Source organism: Eretmochelys imbricata, chromosome 5 (assembly GCF_965152235.1).
Source record: "Eretmochelys imbricata isolate rEreImb1 chromosome 5, rEreImb1.hap1, whole genome shotgun sequence".
In the NCBI taxonomy this organism is placed as follows: domain Eukaryota; kingdom Metazoa; phylum Chordata; order Testudines; family Cheloniidae; genus Eretmochelys; species Eretmochelys imbricata.
In genome coordinates, this window is record NC_135576.1 from 93,801,290 (window position 1) to 93,819,561 (window position 18,272).

The window sequence follows — 18,272 nt, forward strand, 5'->3', positions numbered from 1 at the left end:
CCCCACACTCTCCTCTCCCCCCAAAATCCACTTGGTAGAAGACAGAAGAGTAAGTGTTTTTAGTGTTACACATCACTGATATAAAGTATAGGGTGACATTGTTGGCCATGACACTAAATACAATTTGATAGCAGTATACGTGCTCAAGGACTGTGTTTTAAAGTGAACACTAATTTAAGCCATTTTAAAATATGTCCTCCCTTCCCCCTGTAAAAATATATATTCAATTCATATTTTTCACTTCTAGAGCACCTTCCATTGGAGGACTTCAAAGCAGTTTTAAATGTTAACCAGCTAAGCCTCACATGCCTCCTGTCATATAAATATTATTACTCCCCCTTTCTGAAACAGATGCACAAAGAAGTTAAATGATTTGCCAAGGTCACACACCGAGAGTTCATAACAAGACACAGGTAAGGATTCCAGATTTTCCCAGTCCCAGAACTGTGCTTTCAATTACAAGATTTTTTTTAACTTGATTCAAAAGAGGGTGGGGGGGGGAGGGGGAAGGAGGTTAAATACCAATAGAATTAAGGTTAACAGTTCCAAAATGTATAACCCATAGTCTCTCATAAATGAGGGGGGGGACCCACATCTTTGGACATCTGGCATAAAGGACAGTGCCACCACAAAGATCCTTCAGAACCCACGTTGCCACAGATCCGTTGGCTGCAGGGCAGCTGTACTAGAGTGGCTTTCCTGAGATTTCACCATCAGAAATCCACCCAGAATCTCCAGGTTCAGCAAGGAAGCATGCCATGGAGGAGGAATTCAGTGTTTCCCCTCTGTCCGGGCTCTGGCTCCAAATCTTGGAAGAGGTCTGAAACTGAAGCTCTGATGGAGTGGTTTCCATTGAGATCTCTGGGAGATAAGCATAGGACAGACCAGGTTTTCCCCACCCCATAGCTGTGCTGCAATGATTTTGGCCTCCCTGCTTGCATGAGTGGAAGGGAAACTATGACTATCCTTGCTTTAAAAGCAAAGCTAAACATGAAGGACTACTGAAAAAAAATCCATGCTAGTATGTAGGAAAGGACATGAATAGGGGATGGGTGATTAACATGAGTACCTTGATTAATCTTTGCTCACTGGCTGAGATTTGAGAATTGCTTTGGTTCCTCCCCTTTCTCAGAGGAAGGTAAAATGGAAAGCAATTGTTAAACAGGATGCAGGAGCAATTCCTCAAGCACTAAACTAAGATGAATGAGATATAATTCCTGGTGATTAGCCCTTCTAAGTCTAAAGTCCACTCCCAAGCTACCTGTGTTTCAGAACTTGAGCAATATTTTAAAAAGTAAAATCTTTATTGCAGTGAATCAAAGAGGCCCTGGGATATGAAAGATCAAAATTCTTCTCCCCCTAATTTCCAAGCTATGCAGTCATTCCAACAATAGTTGTGATTAATTTTAAACACAATTATATTAATACAACAATCATGGTTACAACCAGTAAGTAGCTGTGGGGAAAAAGACCATTCAGAATGGCTCAGACCTGCTGAGTAGAGAAATTAATACACCACGATCTCCCTTATCTTACAGTTTATCTATGCAAAAGAGCACACTGCTATGGAGGCTTTGCGGCCCTGGAATTCAGTCCCTATTTCCCCTTCTCTGCTGTCACACACCCAGCCACACCACAAATTACTTTTCAGGAAGCCTTCTGTCTCAATTTACACAGCAGATATAGACTAGAGCTGCTTCCCTCCCCCCACCACTCCGCCTTTCCAGCCCTCTCCAGTATTAAATTCTAAATAGCTTTGGCTGTCACTGACTACAAGTGCCAAAATGTTTTATTAAGTCTTTGCAGAGAGCATATGTTGGCCCTCTTGTATTTTGATTTGTTGATTCTGGGTTCAAATCTGAGAAAGGGAAAGGGGTCCCTCTGCTTTCAAAAGTGCCTTTCCAAGACAGTAAATCTGCATCACTAGCTATGGATGCAGCTGAAAAAACAGGTGATGGATTAACAGCAGCATTACCATATTCCTTATATGCTAGTCTGGTGATTCCAGGGAGTACTAGAGTGCTATTGACTACTTATTGCTCCCAGGTTTTATGCTGTTGGTGGAGGTGCCGGTCTGGGTTTTTTTTGGCATTTTCAAATTCTTCCGTAAACAGACAGTGGGCAAGAGGCAATATAGACACTAGGGGAATCCGGTCAGAGATACATGGTAAGTAAGTTAGAGGTTTATTGTGTTTGTTTTAAGAGGAATGAAAGGAATTTAAAAAAAAAATGCTTTCAGCGAATAAACACTACACTGTGCAAGCCAAAAACTGAATCTGGTGGCAGGACATTAGTATGCAAACAGTACACTGTGCATAGGCTGAATGAGATACTCAGACTTCTGCTCAAGTGTGAGATACTCTGTGGAGGTTTTAAGCAAATACAAGAAAACAGAAACACAAATTTTCATTGCCAATGTTCCACATCCCAAAACACAAGAGTAACAGGTTTTTCTCCTTTGAAGAAGTTGAATACAGTCCAGCAAATGTCAAAAATCTTTGGCTGGATGAAATCCTGCCGAGAGCCCATTTAGGCAAGGCAACAGGAAGAAGCTAAGATCAAGTACCTTACCATGCATGCTATGCATGCTTCTTTCTACCACTGAAAGCAGAACTGCGGAGAATGTCATGGCAGCACAAGATATAAAACCACTTACAATACAGGAGTGAACAAGAAAGGGTAGAAAATATATTTTTTACGTTTTTATTTCTTAAATGACTAAAGCCTCACATGTTTTCAAAGTGCAAGAAATAATGACAAGACAGCAATTTCCTTACATTTTAACAGCACATACCCAGTGTTGCCAACTCTCATGATTTTATTGTGAATCTTACAAAATTTGATGTTTTAATTAAAACCTCTGCCTGCTAAACACAAGCAGATTACATGAGATTCTTGGAGAAAAGCTTGAAATGTGAGCTGAGTGAAACCTGAAGACTCAAAAACCAGGAGGCAAATAAAACAAAGTCAAACTTGATTGGCTTTAAAATCATTAGATTTTTAAAAGACAGTATCTTGATTTTTTGGGACCTGACTCATGATTCTTTAACATTGGTCAATAGTGTATACCATACAAATGCATAGCCTCAAAAGGGACCAATTCAAATTTACTGTGGGGACTGTAATTTTGACTTGCCTGACACATTTGTGTATTTAAACCTCTCAGTAATAACACCCCATTAGTCTTCCAAGATAAAAAATTATGCATTTTTCCTCAGCCTGGAAAGAAGACTCCACAAGGTCTAAATCTCACACCCAGAACAAACAAAAGCTATGTAAAGCTCTGCTTACCATTTTTTACATATTCAACCAACTACATACACGTTTTAAATAAACAAAATTATTAATAAAAGTTATAGACAGCTGCTCCTATTTTACTGGAATCCTTCACACAATATTGAAGAACACACAGTGTGTGTGCCTCAACTAATTTTAAATAATTTGTATTTCAAGTTCAAGGAAATAGGGTTACCATGAAAGTGGCTTTGAATCAGTGCAAAAACAAAAAATTATCCTTCAAAATGCTTTATTCTTTCAAAATTTAAGTTGTAATGTTTACTTTTTAGTTCATTATAGATCAGTCAGCCTAATTTCAATAACTGTTTAATAATGTGTTCCATTATTTTTCCAATCAATAGGGTTATAAGGAATAGCCAGCATTGATTTGTCAACAAAAAATCATGCCAAACCAATCTAATGGGGTTATTGGCCGAGTGGATATGGGAAAGCAGAAGACGCGATGTATCTTGCTTTAGTAAGGCTTTTGACACAGTCCCACATGATATCCTCATATGCAAACTAGGGAAACGTGGTCTAGATTAAATTACTATAAGGAAGGAAGACCATACTCAAAAAACAGTCAATGGTTCACTGCCAAAAGGGGAGGAGGGGTCCCACAGTGGTCAGTCCAGGGTACTGTACTATTCAGTATTTCATTAACGACTTGGATAATGGAGTGAACAGTATGCTTATAAAATCTGCAGATAACACCAAAATGGGAGGGGTTGCAAACAGGATTAGAATTAAACATGACCCTGACAAATTGGAGAAATGGTCTGAAATCCATAAGATGAAATTCAATAAAGACAAGTGCAAAGTACTACACTTACAAAGGAAAAATCAAATGAACAACTACAAAATAGGGAATAACTAGCTTGGTGCTAATACTGCTGAAAAGGAACTTGGGGTTATAATGGGTTACAAAGGGAATGAGTCAACAACATGATACAGTTGCAAAAAAAAAAAAAGGCTAATATTCTGGGCTGTATTAATAGAAATGTCATATACAAGACATAGGAAGTAATTGTACTGCTTCTCTCTCACTGTAACACCTCAGCCAGAGTACTCTCTCCAATTTGTCCACATCCTTTGTAAACCAGGATGGTGGCACCCAGAATTGGATAGAGTCCAAAGGAGAGTTACAAAAATGATAAAAGGTTTAGAAAACCTGACCTCTGAGGAAAGGTTTAAAAGACTGGTCGTGTTTAGTCCTTAGAAAGACGACTGATGGGGGTGCGACCTGATAATAGTCTTCAAATACATTAAGGGCTGTTAAAAAACAGACAGGGAATTAACTGTTGTCCATGTTCACTGGTGGTAGGACATGGAATAATGGGCTTAATCTACAGCAAGGGAAATTTAGCTTAGATATTAGGAAATTTTTTCTAACTATAAGGGTAGTTAAGCTCTAAATTAGGCTTCCAAAAGAGGCTGTAGAATCCCCATTATTGGAGGATTTAAGAACAGGGGCTAGACTTGATGACTTCTTTAGGTCCCTTCCAACCCTACATTCCTATGATTCGATCTCTAAAATTAAATAGAGCCTCAACTAAGTTTTCCAGTCACAAAAACAAAAAAAATGGTAATTATGCTAGTTAACACAAGTATCAGTTATCTTTCTCCTAATCCCTTCACATCCATCATCTCATGGATGAGAGGACTTTCTGGGACCCAATGACAGTAGTAGATGTGCTCAATCTGTGGATAGTAAAGAAGTGATTTCTGTAATGATCACAATCAGATCATTCACAAACTGGCCCAGAATGGCGATCTATGTGATTCTCAATTATTTTACACAATATTTAAGTATATCCCGCCAGCAAGTGACATGCCTAAAACATAAAATAAAAACTAAATCAAGTCTGTGTCCTCTGTATCCAGAAACAGAGCATTATATATGCTTTGGTATTTGAGTGAAGAAAAGTCACTTGTTTGTTTGTTTTACTTAACCTAGTCAACTAGCACATGTATATACTGAGCAATAAACACGTGCTCCTCTTTATACAAAAGAAAAAGGAAAACAAAAATCCCTGCCCTGAGGGGCTTACAATATATATAAAATCTCCAATTTTATTTACAACTACACAAACACAACACAAAGCATCACATACCAGAAAAGTTTAGCTCAAGTATACAACAAGTTTTAAAATGTCAAATTTAAAGTTGCTGGTGCAACCTTAATTATGCCCCCTTTATCTACTCTGTGCACTGAATGAGGATCTGAAGAGGGACGTTCTTGCCCAGAGTGGTGCCCCCATGGGAAGTGAACAGCCTGTCCCAACCCAGCTCACACTCATCTTCACTATTACACCTGCTCTGGAAGCTCCCAGGTGTTCCCTGTAGAGCAGTGATTTTCAACCTGCAGTGGCAGCAGTAAAATGGATCTGGCTGTTTAGAATGTTCATGTTTAGTTCTTAGTTTGGATGCCAATATTTTCCCAGAGAATACAAGCAATACAAGTGAAAGGGCAATCTTTAACAGTTTATAACTCATATAAAGCTGAATGGAATTGCATATAGCAAAGAAAGCCCTTGCGTAAAACAGGGCCTCTTCTCCCTGACAGGTTCCTAGTGCCGGCTGCAAACAATGGAGGTGTTAGAGCTTCTCAAAGAAAGATTGTAAGAATCTTTCTATTATAAAAGTGCTGGACAACCTAATGATAGGACTCACTACCAATTTTCCCCTCTTCCCCCCCCCCCCCACACAGACACAAAAAATGAGGCAGCGTTAAAGCAAATCAGCATCTTTCCAAGAGAAAAGAACGCTTTTATGTTTCAGCGCTACAGAGTAATGCCTTGCTGACAGTAAAAACAAAACGTATGTCTTAATTTAAAAGTTTGCTCAGAATGTTTTATGCTGTTTCCTGTGTCTTAAGCATCTGTCTGAACAGCCAAGATACTTAAAACTTTGTTGTTGTTTTTTTTCTTTCCTCGTCAATGAAAAGACCATGATGAAACACAAGGGCTTGCCTTAAAACACACATTCTTCTGGCGTGGCAAGGGGCAAACTTTTTGCTAGGTTCGCACCAGAGGAGGGTAGTGTAACATCTATTTGGTCAAAGGACATGGGGCCCACCAAACTCATGACTTGGCAGTCAGGGTGAGAGATGTTTTTTGTTTTAATTCCAAGGTATTACATATTTCTAAATTTCTTATCCAAATAGATGGGTGAGCTATTTAACTACACTGGCTTCACTGAGTAGGCTGAATAAACTTAAACTAGGACAGATAAAGTTTGGTTGTCAAACTGATTGGTCAATCCACTTTTTATATTTTGAAACTTTAATGGAAAAAAGTCACAAGTAGGCTATTCTCCCTTAACAGCATTGTACAATGCTGCAATCTTCAACATTTCACTTCTAAATCTCTCTTATTTTGAAGCTTTCCAGCTCAATTCTGACTACCCACTGCTTGTATCTCTATTAAATCTTTCCTACTGTTTACAATGGAGAGCAAATTTAGCCAGTGTAATTTTAGTTGGTTCTCCAGCTATTCTTCGAATGAAAGATAGTATACATTCAATCACAGGCTAACTTTTTCCTAAGATTTTATTATATATATATATATATATATATATATATATAAAAAAATATAAAGAGTCCAATCCCCTGCCTTAAAAACCAAACGCTTTCCTGTTATATATGTAGCATATATACACAAAACAATTTTCAGTGATATATGCATTTTATGGCCATGAAGATGAAAAATAGTCACAACTTAGCCCTAAATTAAAGAAATTGATTCCCATCTTTACCCTTTTACCAAAACAATTTACTAAAGGTGCAAGAAGCAAGCACACTCAAGGCTAGGATGTCATACAAGCCATATATTAGCTCAGCTGGCAATAAATCTCCTCTTACTCTCCAAGCTCTATAAAACTTTCTTAAATAGCTCACTATAAAGCCCCAACCTAATTAAAAACAGCTTCCTCTGCAACAGTGGCCTTGATTTCACTTATTTACACATTAACTGCAGCCTCCGTTTGGCCAATCCAGTCTATTCCCTGTACCACACAGGGCCTTTTATCTGCCCTGGACAGCATTTTCTCCAGCAGATGAAGTAGATGCCGATTGATTTGCTGTCAAGCATGGTAAATTAATAGCAACAAATTGCTGAGGGCCCCATCTCGCTGCTCCACCATGCTTCGGCAGTTTTGCTTTATTTGCTCCATGATGGGCAGCAGTCAGGCCTCTTCAAGTCAATTTCTTCTTAACAACCTGCAATACTTTTCAATGGTGAAAATAGAGCTGTTCCTTGTAAGTCAGAAATCAATATCCTATTGCCCTTAGAAAATGCTAAACAAGCAGTATTGGCAATCCACTTGGTACTAGAGGGTATCAGATATAATGCAAATCCATACTGCTTCCCTTCTCGTAGTTATTACAGTTTGCTAAAAGGTTCCTAATGTCATTTATCATCATTTACCATCGACTACTGCAGCTATGATTATGATATCCCATCAGCTAGTAGAGCCCTTTCATTTCTATTCAATTAATATTTTAGCAGCACTCAAACAGTTGTTGCTCAAGTCTTATAATAAAATTTACATGGATTGGAGTGAAATTGGGGCTCAGGGGGTACGGGGGAGGACAGGGGAGATGACTTACGGTGATTTTAAAAAAATAATATTTCATTTATATTTTAATATCCAGCTTCTTGAGAGCTGAAATTTCTTTTAAAAAAAAGTGATATCACAATTTTTTCCCCTGAGAATTCCTTTTAAACAGCAGAAATGTAACTGAAAGAAGGCACCGCCTTTTACATTTACTATCTCTAAAAACATACTCAAAATGAGATGAGATATTTTTACCCTAGTTAATTTTCCCCACCAATCCCACTAAAACGTTTGCTGTCTATAGCTAAATACCGATACTTATTTTAAATGATAATCACTAATATTGGATTACATCTGTCAGAATTCATGTCTGATCACAGAAATTTAAATGAACTCGACCATGTGATTAAAAACCCCTAATTCTAAATATTAGATGACCAGCAAAAACCAGCACAAAATTAAGAGTCAGGAACAGCACATCAATGGATACCCACAACCACCTCCTTAACTTTTTTAAAGAATCCATGATAAGACAGTTTAGCAAGAAACAGCCATTTTCAAGTTATACTCCATTTTCCCCCTTTATTACTAGGCCTTAAGGGTGTAGGGAAGCATTGTTTCACATTACAATCCAAAACCGCGTGTAACTTTTCTGCTATTTCTTCTAAATTTGTCTGCTCAGCTCTATTGATCCTAGCAGAGATTTCCAGAAATTAGGCTACTATTTTAAGCTTTAATGCCACATGTCGTAACCTACCCCATACTTCTCTTAAAAAAAAAAAAATATATATATATATATATATATATATGAAATTCTACCAGTCTAATGCTATTTACTCAGTTACCAAAATTTAAATTAATTATGTTCTCAAACATAATTGTTAAAAATTGGCAACATTATGCAGGCTTAATTAAGATTAAATCCAATTTACTAAATGTACTTTAATTGGTACTAATTACATTAGCTTTCCTTTCAGAATGACAAATTCCCCATAGGTTTCACTTTAATAGTCTTCTATCAAAATCAACACAGGATGACTGATGATGAGCATCACAGGAGGGGCGGGAGGAGAATCTATCACTCCCCCCTCCCCATCACACATGCACCCACACTGTCACTGCTGTGTGTGTTTATCCTTCTATCAATTTGCTAAGTCAGAGTCATGACTCCATCACAGCCATCATTTTCTGTTCAAATGAAAAATTTCTCTAAAAATAAATACACTGCGGCTGGGAGCAGCCAAGAAGAACAGAAGCTTTAACAGAAAAATACACAAAGGTTTCAAATATCAGGGCCACCAATTACTAGGGTACTTCCAAGGACTCCAGGGAGTCCTACTCTTGAACCCTCTGAGACGCAAATCTAATAAGTGAATAAGCCTAACCTGATCTGGAGAACTAGGCCCAATTACGCCGCAGGGCAACTTCACTGCATTATTGCCTGCTTTCCATTACAAGGGCATCCAGTGAGTACATCTGGAAAAGAAGCTAAGAGGAATCAAGGCTGTCTGCCTAGGAAAACAAATAAAGACAGATATGCCTCTGTGCTGGGGGGGGAATATAATAAGTAGGTGGTTTGCAAAGCTGTCTGTATTTCATAATGTGATAAACTGCCCTCAGGATTTTTGATATGATTCAATTTAGGAAGAAAAAAAAAGGGGGGGGGGCGAATAGAGGGGAATTGCTCTATTTCAACTATGTAGAATTTGAAGATTGGGGGAGGAGGAAACGAAAGGAAAATTTAAGGTGGAAGCCTGAAAGTACCTCTCTCTCTCTCTCACACACACACACTATAGGAAAGACTATCAGGGATTACGATGAGAAATTGGGTCTTACTATTACAGTTATAGGGACAGACAGGAAATATTTTGTGGTTGCTACACCAGCAAGAGAAAAGGAGAGAAACGCTGTGACATTAGTTATAAGATTTCATGTTGGAGGACACACAACAAAAAAGCCAGCACAACGACAGAACAGGAGCCATGTAAGACACAGAGATAAGATTTCAGCGCGATAGCGAGTAAGTTTCTTAGCTGTAATTCATTTGAGTCACCAGCATTTGATAAAGTATTAAAGTGTTTTGGGTGCAGCGTTTACAGCCCAGATCCATAGACGTATTTATGCTCCTAGCTTCCTTTGGAGGAGCCTAAATACCTTTATGAATCTGGGCCTTCATTACTAATCTGAATAAAAACAATGGAAAAACTGTATTTTAATTAAATTTAGCCCTTAGTAAGCCCCATGTTAAATGTGTAATTTCTTCAGAATACTGTGAAAGTTCCCAGCATTATAACAGTATCTCATTTCTGAAACTGAATACTTAAAAAAAAAAAAAAATCAAATTTTTGTTTTTAATTCTAAGCAATATAATTACTGACTTTAGATCTTGGCTGTTTTTGCTAAGTGTATATAGGTTTAAGTGCACACACATTTAAATCCTTTGTATTTCTAGATACTTCACTGATTTCTTAACGTTTGGCTGCAATGGTTATCTTGGAATGCCTATGGCCAAGTGCTAGATAGGAATCCAAAAATCTCTGTAGGTCACCTATTGTGTTTATTGTTTTTATATCTAACAATTTACTTTTTAAAAATTTTACTCAAAACCACCTAGCTGTGCATTGAGGAGCAGATCCAAAACCTGAGGAAGTCAATGGGAGTCTTTCCACTGATTCAAATGAACTTTGGATAAGGCCCATATAAACTTATCACTGTTACCCTAGTGGTCCATATGCCCCCCTATTCCTTTCAAGTGTTTGTTGCACCCACTTGTTGAATCTTAAATTAAAGTAGGTCCTGATCCTGCAGAATTACACATGTGCTTAACGTCACTCACTGACTAGTACCACCAAATTTAACAGGACTACTCACATGTGTAACGTTATATACACACACGTGTCTTTGAAGGACTGAAGTCTTGGACTGAGAACCCCTTGAGTCAAGGACTCTCTCTTTCTTTGTGTTTGTGATGTATAGTGCCTACTATGGTGTTACTATGTTGTGGCCCTAACCATAACTGGTGCCTCGGGATGCTAATGTAAAACAAAAACAAAAACAAACAGTATTTGACTACTTCACCAGTATTTGACAGCTTTCAACAAGATAAAAAAAATTAATTTCCACAACTCAAAATAAAGTTTAAAATCCCACACTTTGAACATTTTTAAACTGGTTTGTACAAATTTCTGTTTCTTCTCCCATCCATTCAATTCTGTTGTTTACATTATCCAGCAACACTTGCAAATTAAAAGCAGCAATTCATTTTAGAAAACTTCTGAGTAAACACCAAGTAAGCAGTTTTCACTCTACAAAAAGGAAGTCATATCTTTGTTTCATTCTCTTCCATACATGATTGAAGCCCAAAATTAAATGAATTTTAAAAATCTGATTTACACCATGATCCTAATCCTGGCCTAGTTGCTAGATTTCAAGGCACAGAATTGACCCCTTATAACATCCTCATAGCAAGCTTATTTACCCTGTAGAGTTTTGAGAACTAATGGACACAATTTCTGTATAAAGGTCCAAGTAAGTAGTCTCAAGGGACCAGTACGTGGTTTTGCATCCATTTCTTGTGTCGAACTTTTTAATTTCCTCCCGTTCCAGTTTCACTGTTTAAAGATAACAGTCCCTTTTCCATACACAGAGTATACTGCCTTTTGCCTTGATGCCTAATTTTCAGAAGGTAAATTTGGCTCCAAAAAGTATAAATTGCCTAAAATCAAAGCTCAGAATTTAGATAGCGCTGATCCTACAAACCTTACTTACAAATCCTTACTCATGGACATAATCCCAGCTCACAAAAGTAGTCCCATTTACTACAATGAGACTATGTGAGTAAGTGTAACAGAATCAGGCTTCTTATTCATGTGGAAATAATGCACGATGAGGTACAGACACAATAACCTCTTTAAGTTCTTATACTGAACCCATCAGTGAGGTACCAGAGCGCCACAGTGCACAAAAAAAAATATTCAACCACTTAAATGTGCAATTGAACAAGGTCACAGAACATAGATTCCTACTTTAAAATTAGACTGATATGTAACTTTCTCACACAGTGAAATGTTTGCATACCTGTTTATGCATCTCTATATTCAACCCATAGGACATCTCGTAATACTAAGAAAAAAGGAAAGATTGATTCTGTTAGACCCTGTAATCATACAAGTGCTTCCAATATTCAGTTTGAATGGCAGCTATAACAGCATATTATATACAAAAAAAAAATTACCAATATTTGCAACCTCCCAAAATTAGAAGGGGAATTTCCCAACATCTTATTTTTCCCTCTGCTTTTAGCTCTGCATTGCTCCATGTCAAATTTATAAGTAACAGACACAAACAACACAACACTAAAAACACCTGACAATTGGAGTCAAAGATGAGAAATGGTGAAAATATATGGGAAATGCTCTAAATTTTGCACCCTAGTACACATTAAAGATGCAAAAAAAAAAAAAAAAAAAATGCCCGAAGTGCTAGGAACCAGACATGTACATAAATCAGCAACATCATGCAGACAGTTTATTCAATATTTTAAATTAAAAACACAAAATGCTAAAATGTAATAAAAGGGTTGCAAAAAAATAAAATAAAAAGGAAATTCAGAGTTAAAGCAGACATTCAATTTTTAATATCTCCTGTTGTGTCTCAATATCGCTGGGAGCTCAGTTCAGCATGTAATGTCAGTAACGTATGTGCTCCAGTACCTAGGCACATCAGGCATGGGAAGGACAAAATGTGAGACTTAACTAAATACTTGTGCTTTTGGTAAATGTAGGGTTTAAGGTTATTTACCTTTGTTGTAAATATTTGTGTTATAGGTCATGTACACATGGAAAACAAACTATTCCCTCAGACTTACAAGAGGGCAGTCAGAAACAGCTCCTTTGCTGTAGTCATGATCCATTGTGCAATTATGTATTTAAAGCCTTCTTTATATGCAAGTTATTTACCATACAAACCACAACTATGGGGGAAATCCTTTTTTTACAGCTCAGACCACTGACAGTATGAACCAACAGCTCACAAGCAATATTTTTTCAAAGATCTAAGGCTTCTAAAATTCCTGGTTCTGTCCCTTCATAAAAAGATAAATAAAGTAAATAAATAAAAAGGATTGACCTAAATCACATTATGGACAAATGACAGGAGTGGGAAGTAACAAAACAAAAAAAAAGCAGCAAAAGCTATGCCTATTAATTCGGGTATGTCTTTAACAGACTAACAGGTTTCCTGTTAGTACTCCCATATACTTAAACACTGAAAGGCAAATCTGAAGCAGAAACGAATTTCTAAAAGCAGGTTATAAAACCCCCTGAAAGTAAGGGCTTATAATGGAAACACTGATGTAAACTCATCTGTAGCAGTGCTATCATCATAATCTATCTGAATGTATTTTTGTTTTGGTCCACAAAACTAAGACACATTTTGAATTTGTTATGCAGCTTGCTTACCATAACATAATGTCGCTGCATCTCTGTCTTCTCACTGGCCAGCTTCTCACATTCTAGCTTTAAACTGTTCAAGACATTAAAAAATAAAATAAATAAAATACATGAGTACAGTACTACATAATGCTAGTTTTACATCCTTTTGAACACACATTTACTTTCCTTTCGAGTCATCTTCTGCAAAATATAAATAAAAATGTAAGTCCAAGCTATTGTTTGTGGGTGGAGTCCTGTTAGTTTCCCCTTTCAACAAGTATTGTGCAAAATCCTCCTATCATGAGCCAAATGTATATGGTACAGTATACATGGTACAGTATACATCAAAAATGTATCTTACTCTGAAAAAAGTAGATTGGTTCATAGAAAAATGCTTCTTATGAAGGTCAGTATCTATAATATTAAAAATGTAAAAAAAAATCACCTACAAACACACACATAATTTAGTTACTTTGACTACCATCATTTTTGTAGGGAATGATGTCTTTTCAAGGGAAAAACACTGTTTGTTTTTCTGTTGATGAAATTGTAAAGAAAATTTTGCACATCGTCCCATTGACATCAAAACCGTCTTTGGCTGTTTTGTTTTCAAAAGTGCACAAAACAATTTTGTGATAAGTCATTCCTCACTTGAAGAATAAAATGCTCTTCTACCCTAAAGCTAATTGACTAGCTCACCAGCTATGCTTCCAGGTTATCAGCACTCAACATTTCAGGGGAAGGCATGAAGGAGCTAGGTCAAGAGAAGAATACCAGAAGCAACCAAATGGCTTCCCTTGGCTTGATCCACCCCAAAAATAGAAAGGGGAAAAAAAAAAAAAGAAAGAAAGAAAACCACACTATTTCCAATATTTGACATTTGATTCTTCTAAGTCTCCAGCTTCAAAGCATTTTCCTAGTCGCTTCATCCTCCCAACTGCAGATCTTTTATTTATGTCTGGGCGTCCAACAGGACAAGTTTCATTCACTTGGAGGGAGACTCCCACATTTTAGATTAATTCTTCATCAGTTCTTAAGAGTCTCTGACAAACTATTTTAACAACATGTTTCAATGAGACATTTGAAATCACAGTCACAGCATTTTGAAATCCCCCTCATCTAAACAGTCACAGCTCCAGACTATTGGAGAGGGGGAAATGTTGGCTTCCTGACACAGGTCTAGCAGGGCTGGGAACCTGTCTTTCCGCTTGGGAGGAGGCAAAAAAACAAAAACAACAAAAAACAACCCCCAAGACACCAAAAGCAATCCACACATGTTCACACCTTTGCAAACAAAACAAAAAAAAAAGTGACAAGAGCTAAGCAAACACGAGGATCAGGGAAAGTAAACATCATTACCTGTGGTACTGAGCCTGTAAAAACTGAAACTCCTCCTTAATCCGATCGCAGGATTCGGAAATTGTGAATTTAAAGGGTTGAGCAGGCTGGTGCGGTGCCTAAAAATAATGATCATTATGAAAGGTTTTAATTATGCCTCATCTAAGCCAGTCCCAGAGACGCACACACACATGCCCAGCCCGGTGCGTTTAAGGGAGCTGGGTCACTCACACAGCAGTAAGGACGAAGGGTATTAAAACTCACCGACTTTACATACGCACGCACACACCAGTGTTTCCTCTTTGAAACATAAAAGTCCCTCGCCCTTTACGCACATACACAAGCCCGCTCCAGCCTTGCCCGCACCTTTACGGACCTCTAATAGAGGGAGGCAGTCATGTCTGGATCATCTGTCCCCCTCCCCACCCACCAACCCTGTAATCAAACTGTCAGGCTTGTGGAGCGGGTGCGGGGGTCTGTGACCCTACTGCTAAACTGGGGTGAATGTGGAGGGAGGGCGAAGAGATGAGGCAGAGGAGAGGAAATCGCAGGTCCCTCCGCGGGAGCTGCTGGAGAAGGAATACACTTTGGGGATAATAAGAATCAGATTAAGAGCTGGAACCCTCAGTCCCTCCTTCTCGCTTTAGTTTGCCTTTGACTCTGTAAAAGACCGGAGTGATCGTAACTACAAGCGGCAAAATCGTTACACTGGAGAGCCTGAAAAGCCAAAGACAACAATAAGAAAATGGCTACAACTCAATTGTTTCTCCCCCCTCTCCCCCTTTTTTCGTTTGCTTTCTCCAAGCAGGAGGCAAGCGGGCAGCGGGAGAAAGGCTGGCGTGGTGTATTGTGCTGATTGTTCCCAGTTGCAGCCCTCCCCCCTCTCCTTTGGGGACCAAGGCTCAGGGCAGGGGGGGAAACAAACCAGGAGCCACATACAAGTGTCACCCCCCGCCTCGTGTCTACTCACCGGGTGTCTGGTTTGAGGATACATCTTGCTCAGATCGCGAATCATCCAAACCGATTTAGTTGGTGCTTTTGGCCAGAGCAGCTTGGTTCATTGGTTTTAATGGCAACAATGCAAAGGAGGAGGAGGAGGAGGAGGAAAGGGCTGCCCGGCGCTAGCGCTCTGAGGAGCGTCTCCGGCTGCCCCCGAACTCCCCCGCCCGCGGGACTCGCGCGAACACACAAGAGGAGGGACGCGCGGCGGCGGCGGCGGCTCTGTCCCCGGCCGAAGGGGACCGCTGCCACATTCCACAGGGGCTGTCACTCGCGGGCAGGCATGGTGGCGGCTGGAACGGCAGCCCCGGCGGCCCCTGTCCGGTCGGCAGAGCCCCGTGTCCTGGAGCTTCCTCACCCGCTACCCCAGCGTCCGGCAGGTCCCTCTCCCAAGGTCTCCGCGCTCGGCGGGTCCCTCTCCTAGCGCCCCACCGCTCCAAGGGGGTTTCTCCTCCCCCGCGAGCCGAGCCAGCCCCCTTAGACGGGGAGGAACGGAAGAAGACAAACTCCACTCGCCCCGGCTTCCGAATTCCGCCCCCCAAAACACCCCTCTCGCAGCGTCTCCCGGCTGCAAACTTTTATGGGTCTCAATCGTTATCCCGTCCAAAAAAAGGAAAAAAAAAAACCCTCCTTTCCTTTGTCGGAAGAGAAAAACTCCTGGTTGGAAAAAACTGTTGTCGGGTTTGCGCCTGGCTTTTTCTGCGCCTTGCACGGAGTCGCTGCTTTTCAAAGGTTCAAGTGCAGGAACCTTTTGTTGTGATGTTTCTCCTCTTTCCCATTCACCAGCTCGCCGCCCTCCCTCCCGCTTTTCCCAGCGCGGCCGGGGGGAAGAAACGCGCTCTTCTTCGCTGGTCTTTGCTGTTTCCCTCCTCGCCCCGCAAACTCCTGCAAGTCGCAGCCCCAGAACAGGATCGCCAAAGCCAGCAGCCACCGCCGCCTCCCCAACGCCGCTCCGAGCAGCTCTAACAACGCGCTCTGGCGAGGTGACTTCTTTGACCAAATTTAGCAGCAGCAAATCATTAACATTCTGATACATATTCACAACCATCGGAAGACAAGGGGGCCGCGAGGCATCCTGGGAGTTGTCGTTTCAGCTGGGAGCTTCCTCCCCCCCGCCTAGCTTGCAAAGTGCAGTCAAAAAGACTGCAACGACCATCAGGCAAAGCGAGCCCTCCTTCCCCGCCCCCTCCCCGGAGCTACCCCCTCCTCTTGCTCCTCCCATGAAGGGCGTCGCCGGCGACCAATCAGCAGCGGCTACACATTAATCGCCGTTCTGTATTAGTGCCCATCATTTCCCGGCTGACAAATGGGCGAGCGGGTCTGAGGAGGGTGTGCGGCTCAGGGCCGAGTTCCCACGTGGGGACCAGACGTCTCTCCGCGTGACAGCCAATCATGCTGCTTTATCCGATGGGCCACACCTCCATTTCCTCGCTCCTTCTCCCTGCCCGAGGTGGAGCTTTGAGATCGCTGACGTTTCCTAGCGCCGGCGTTCGAACAGGGGAAACATTTGTTCAGCTGTCAATCAAAGTAACGTGGGGTGGCTGGGGCTGCTGCTGCTGTATCTTGTGCGCTGGGTGGTGGCAGGAGAGAAGGTTTGGAGGGGGAAAGGGATGTGGTCGCCCTCTGTGCTCCCCCCTCCGTGCCACTCACTGCTGCTATATCACTCGCACCAGGAGGAATGCGGACTAATTAGGGGCCAGTGTCTCCTTAAAGAGACAAGCTCGGCCTTGTGTAACGTGCAGGGACCCCTGGTGAGACAAGAGAGGGAGGATCGCGCTGAGCCCACTTCTTTCAGCTCACATCAATTTTACGCGCCACTGGAGCTGGCGTAATTTTCATGTGAACGGGACTGACTCGCTGCCCTGTTCGGAGCGAGAGAGGCGAGCGCTCGGGGAGCGGGGACAGCGAGGCGATCTGTTAATGTCAGGGTTCCAGGGGGTATCCCCCCTTCCGATGGATCGAGCAAGATTCCCTCCCCCGAATGACTCGCGTCTAAATGGTTGGAATAGGCAGCCCCCGCTATCGTGAAGGCTGGTTTGAAATGATGCCGCTGGCAAATAGACTGTGGAGGGGGGACTTGATCCTTCCTCGGCCATCGGAGAGAAGCAATGTTAAAACGATTCGGGTTTTCTTAAGTTTCTTTGTGCAGAGGAAATAGGAGAGAGTTGATAGCAGATTTTTTTAGCTTTAGCTGCTACGGTCCACGTCGCTATTAGGGACACTGACCCTGCAGTGATTACTCATCCAGTGGGAAAAATGGCATAGGCCTCCAAATCCACTATCACCCTGTGAAAAAAGAAGCATCTCCCATCGGCTGTACAGAGTTCTACAGTACTTCACAGCTGGATTCCAGTTACATCTGTGCCTCTCTGTTGCTCCTCTGTCCAGCGCAATAACCTAACACTGTTCAGCCCAGGGGGTGGAGACTGAAGTAGGCACTAGCTTCACGCAACACAACATTGCAGCAGAGAGGATAATAGGAGGTTTCAGAGTAACAGCCGTGTTAGTCTGTATTCGCAAAAAGAAAAGGAGTACTTGTGGCACCTTAGAGACTAACCAGTTTATTTGAGCATGAGCTTTCGTGAGCTACAGCTCACTTCATCAGATAGGAGGGTGGCAGGAACTGCATAGATAGATACCATGTGTGCAGTGACAGGTTTCAGAGTAGCA

General features: G+C 40.9%; 1 protein-coding gene across 4 annotated transcripts in view; it reads right to left on the reverse strand.

Annotated features, from left to right (window-relative positions):
* LOC144265185 (transducin-like enhancer protein 4) overlaps positions 1–16,565 on the reverse strand; it is a 120,833-nt gene extending 104,268 nt beyond the window's left edge. For all 4 annotated transcript variants that reach the window (XM_077817546.1, XM_077817545.1, XM_077817544.1 and 1 more), the window contains exons 1-4: positions 15,574–16,565; positions 14,625–14,722; positions 13,293–13,356; positions 11,911–11,955 (exon numbers count right to left, since the gene is read on the reverse strand). In XM_077817546.1, the coding sequence (XP_077673672.1) occupies positions 11,911–11,955; positions 13,293–13,356; positions 14,625–14,722; positions 15,574–15,618 (252 nt within the window). In that variant the 5' untranslated portion in view covers positions 15,619–16,565. The remainder of the gene's footprint in view (positions 1–11,910; positions 11,956–13,292; positions 13,357–14,624; positions 14,723–15,573) is intronic.
* Positions 16,566–18,272: the final 1,707 nt, after the last annotated feature.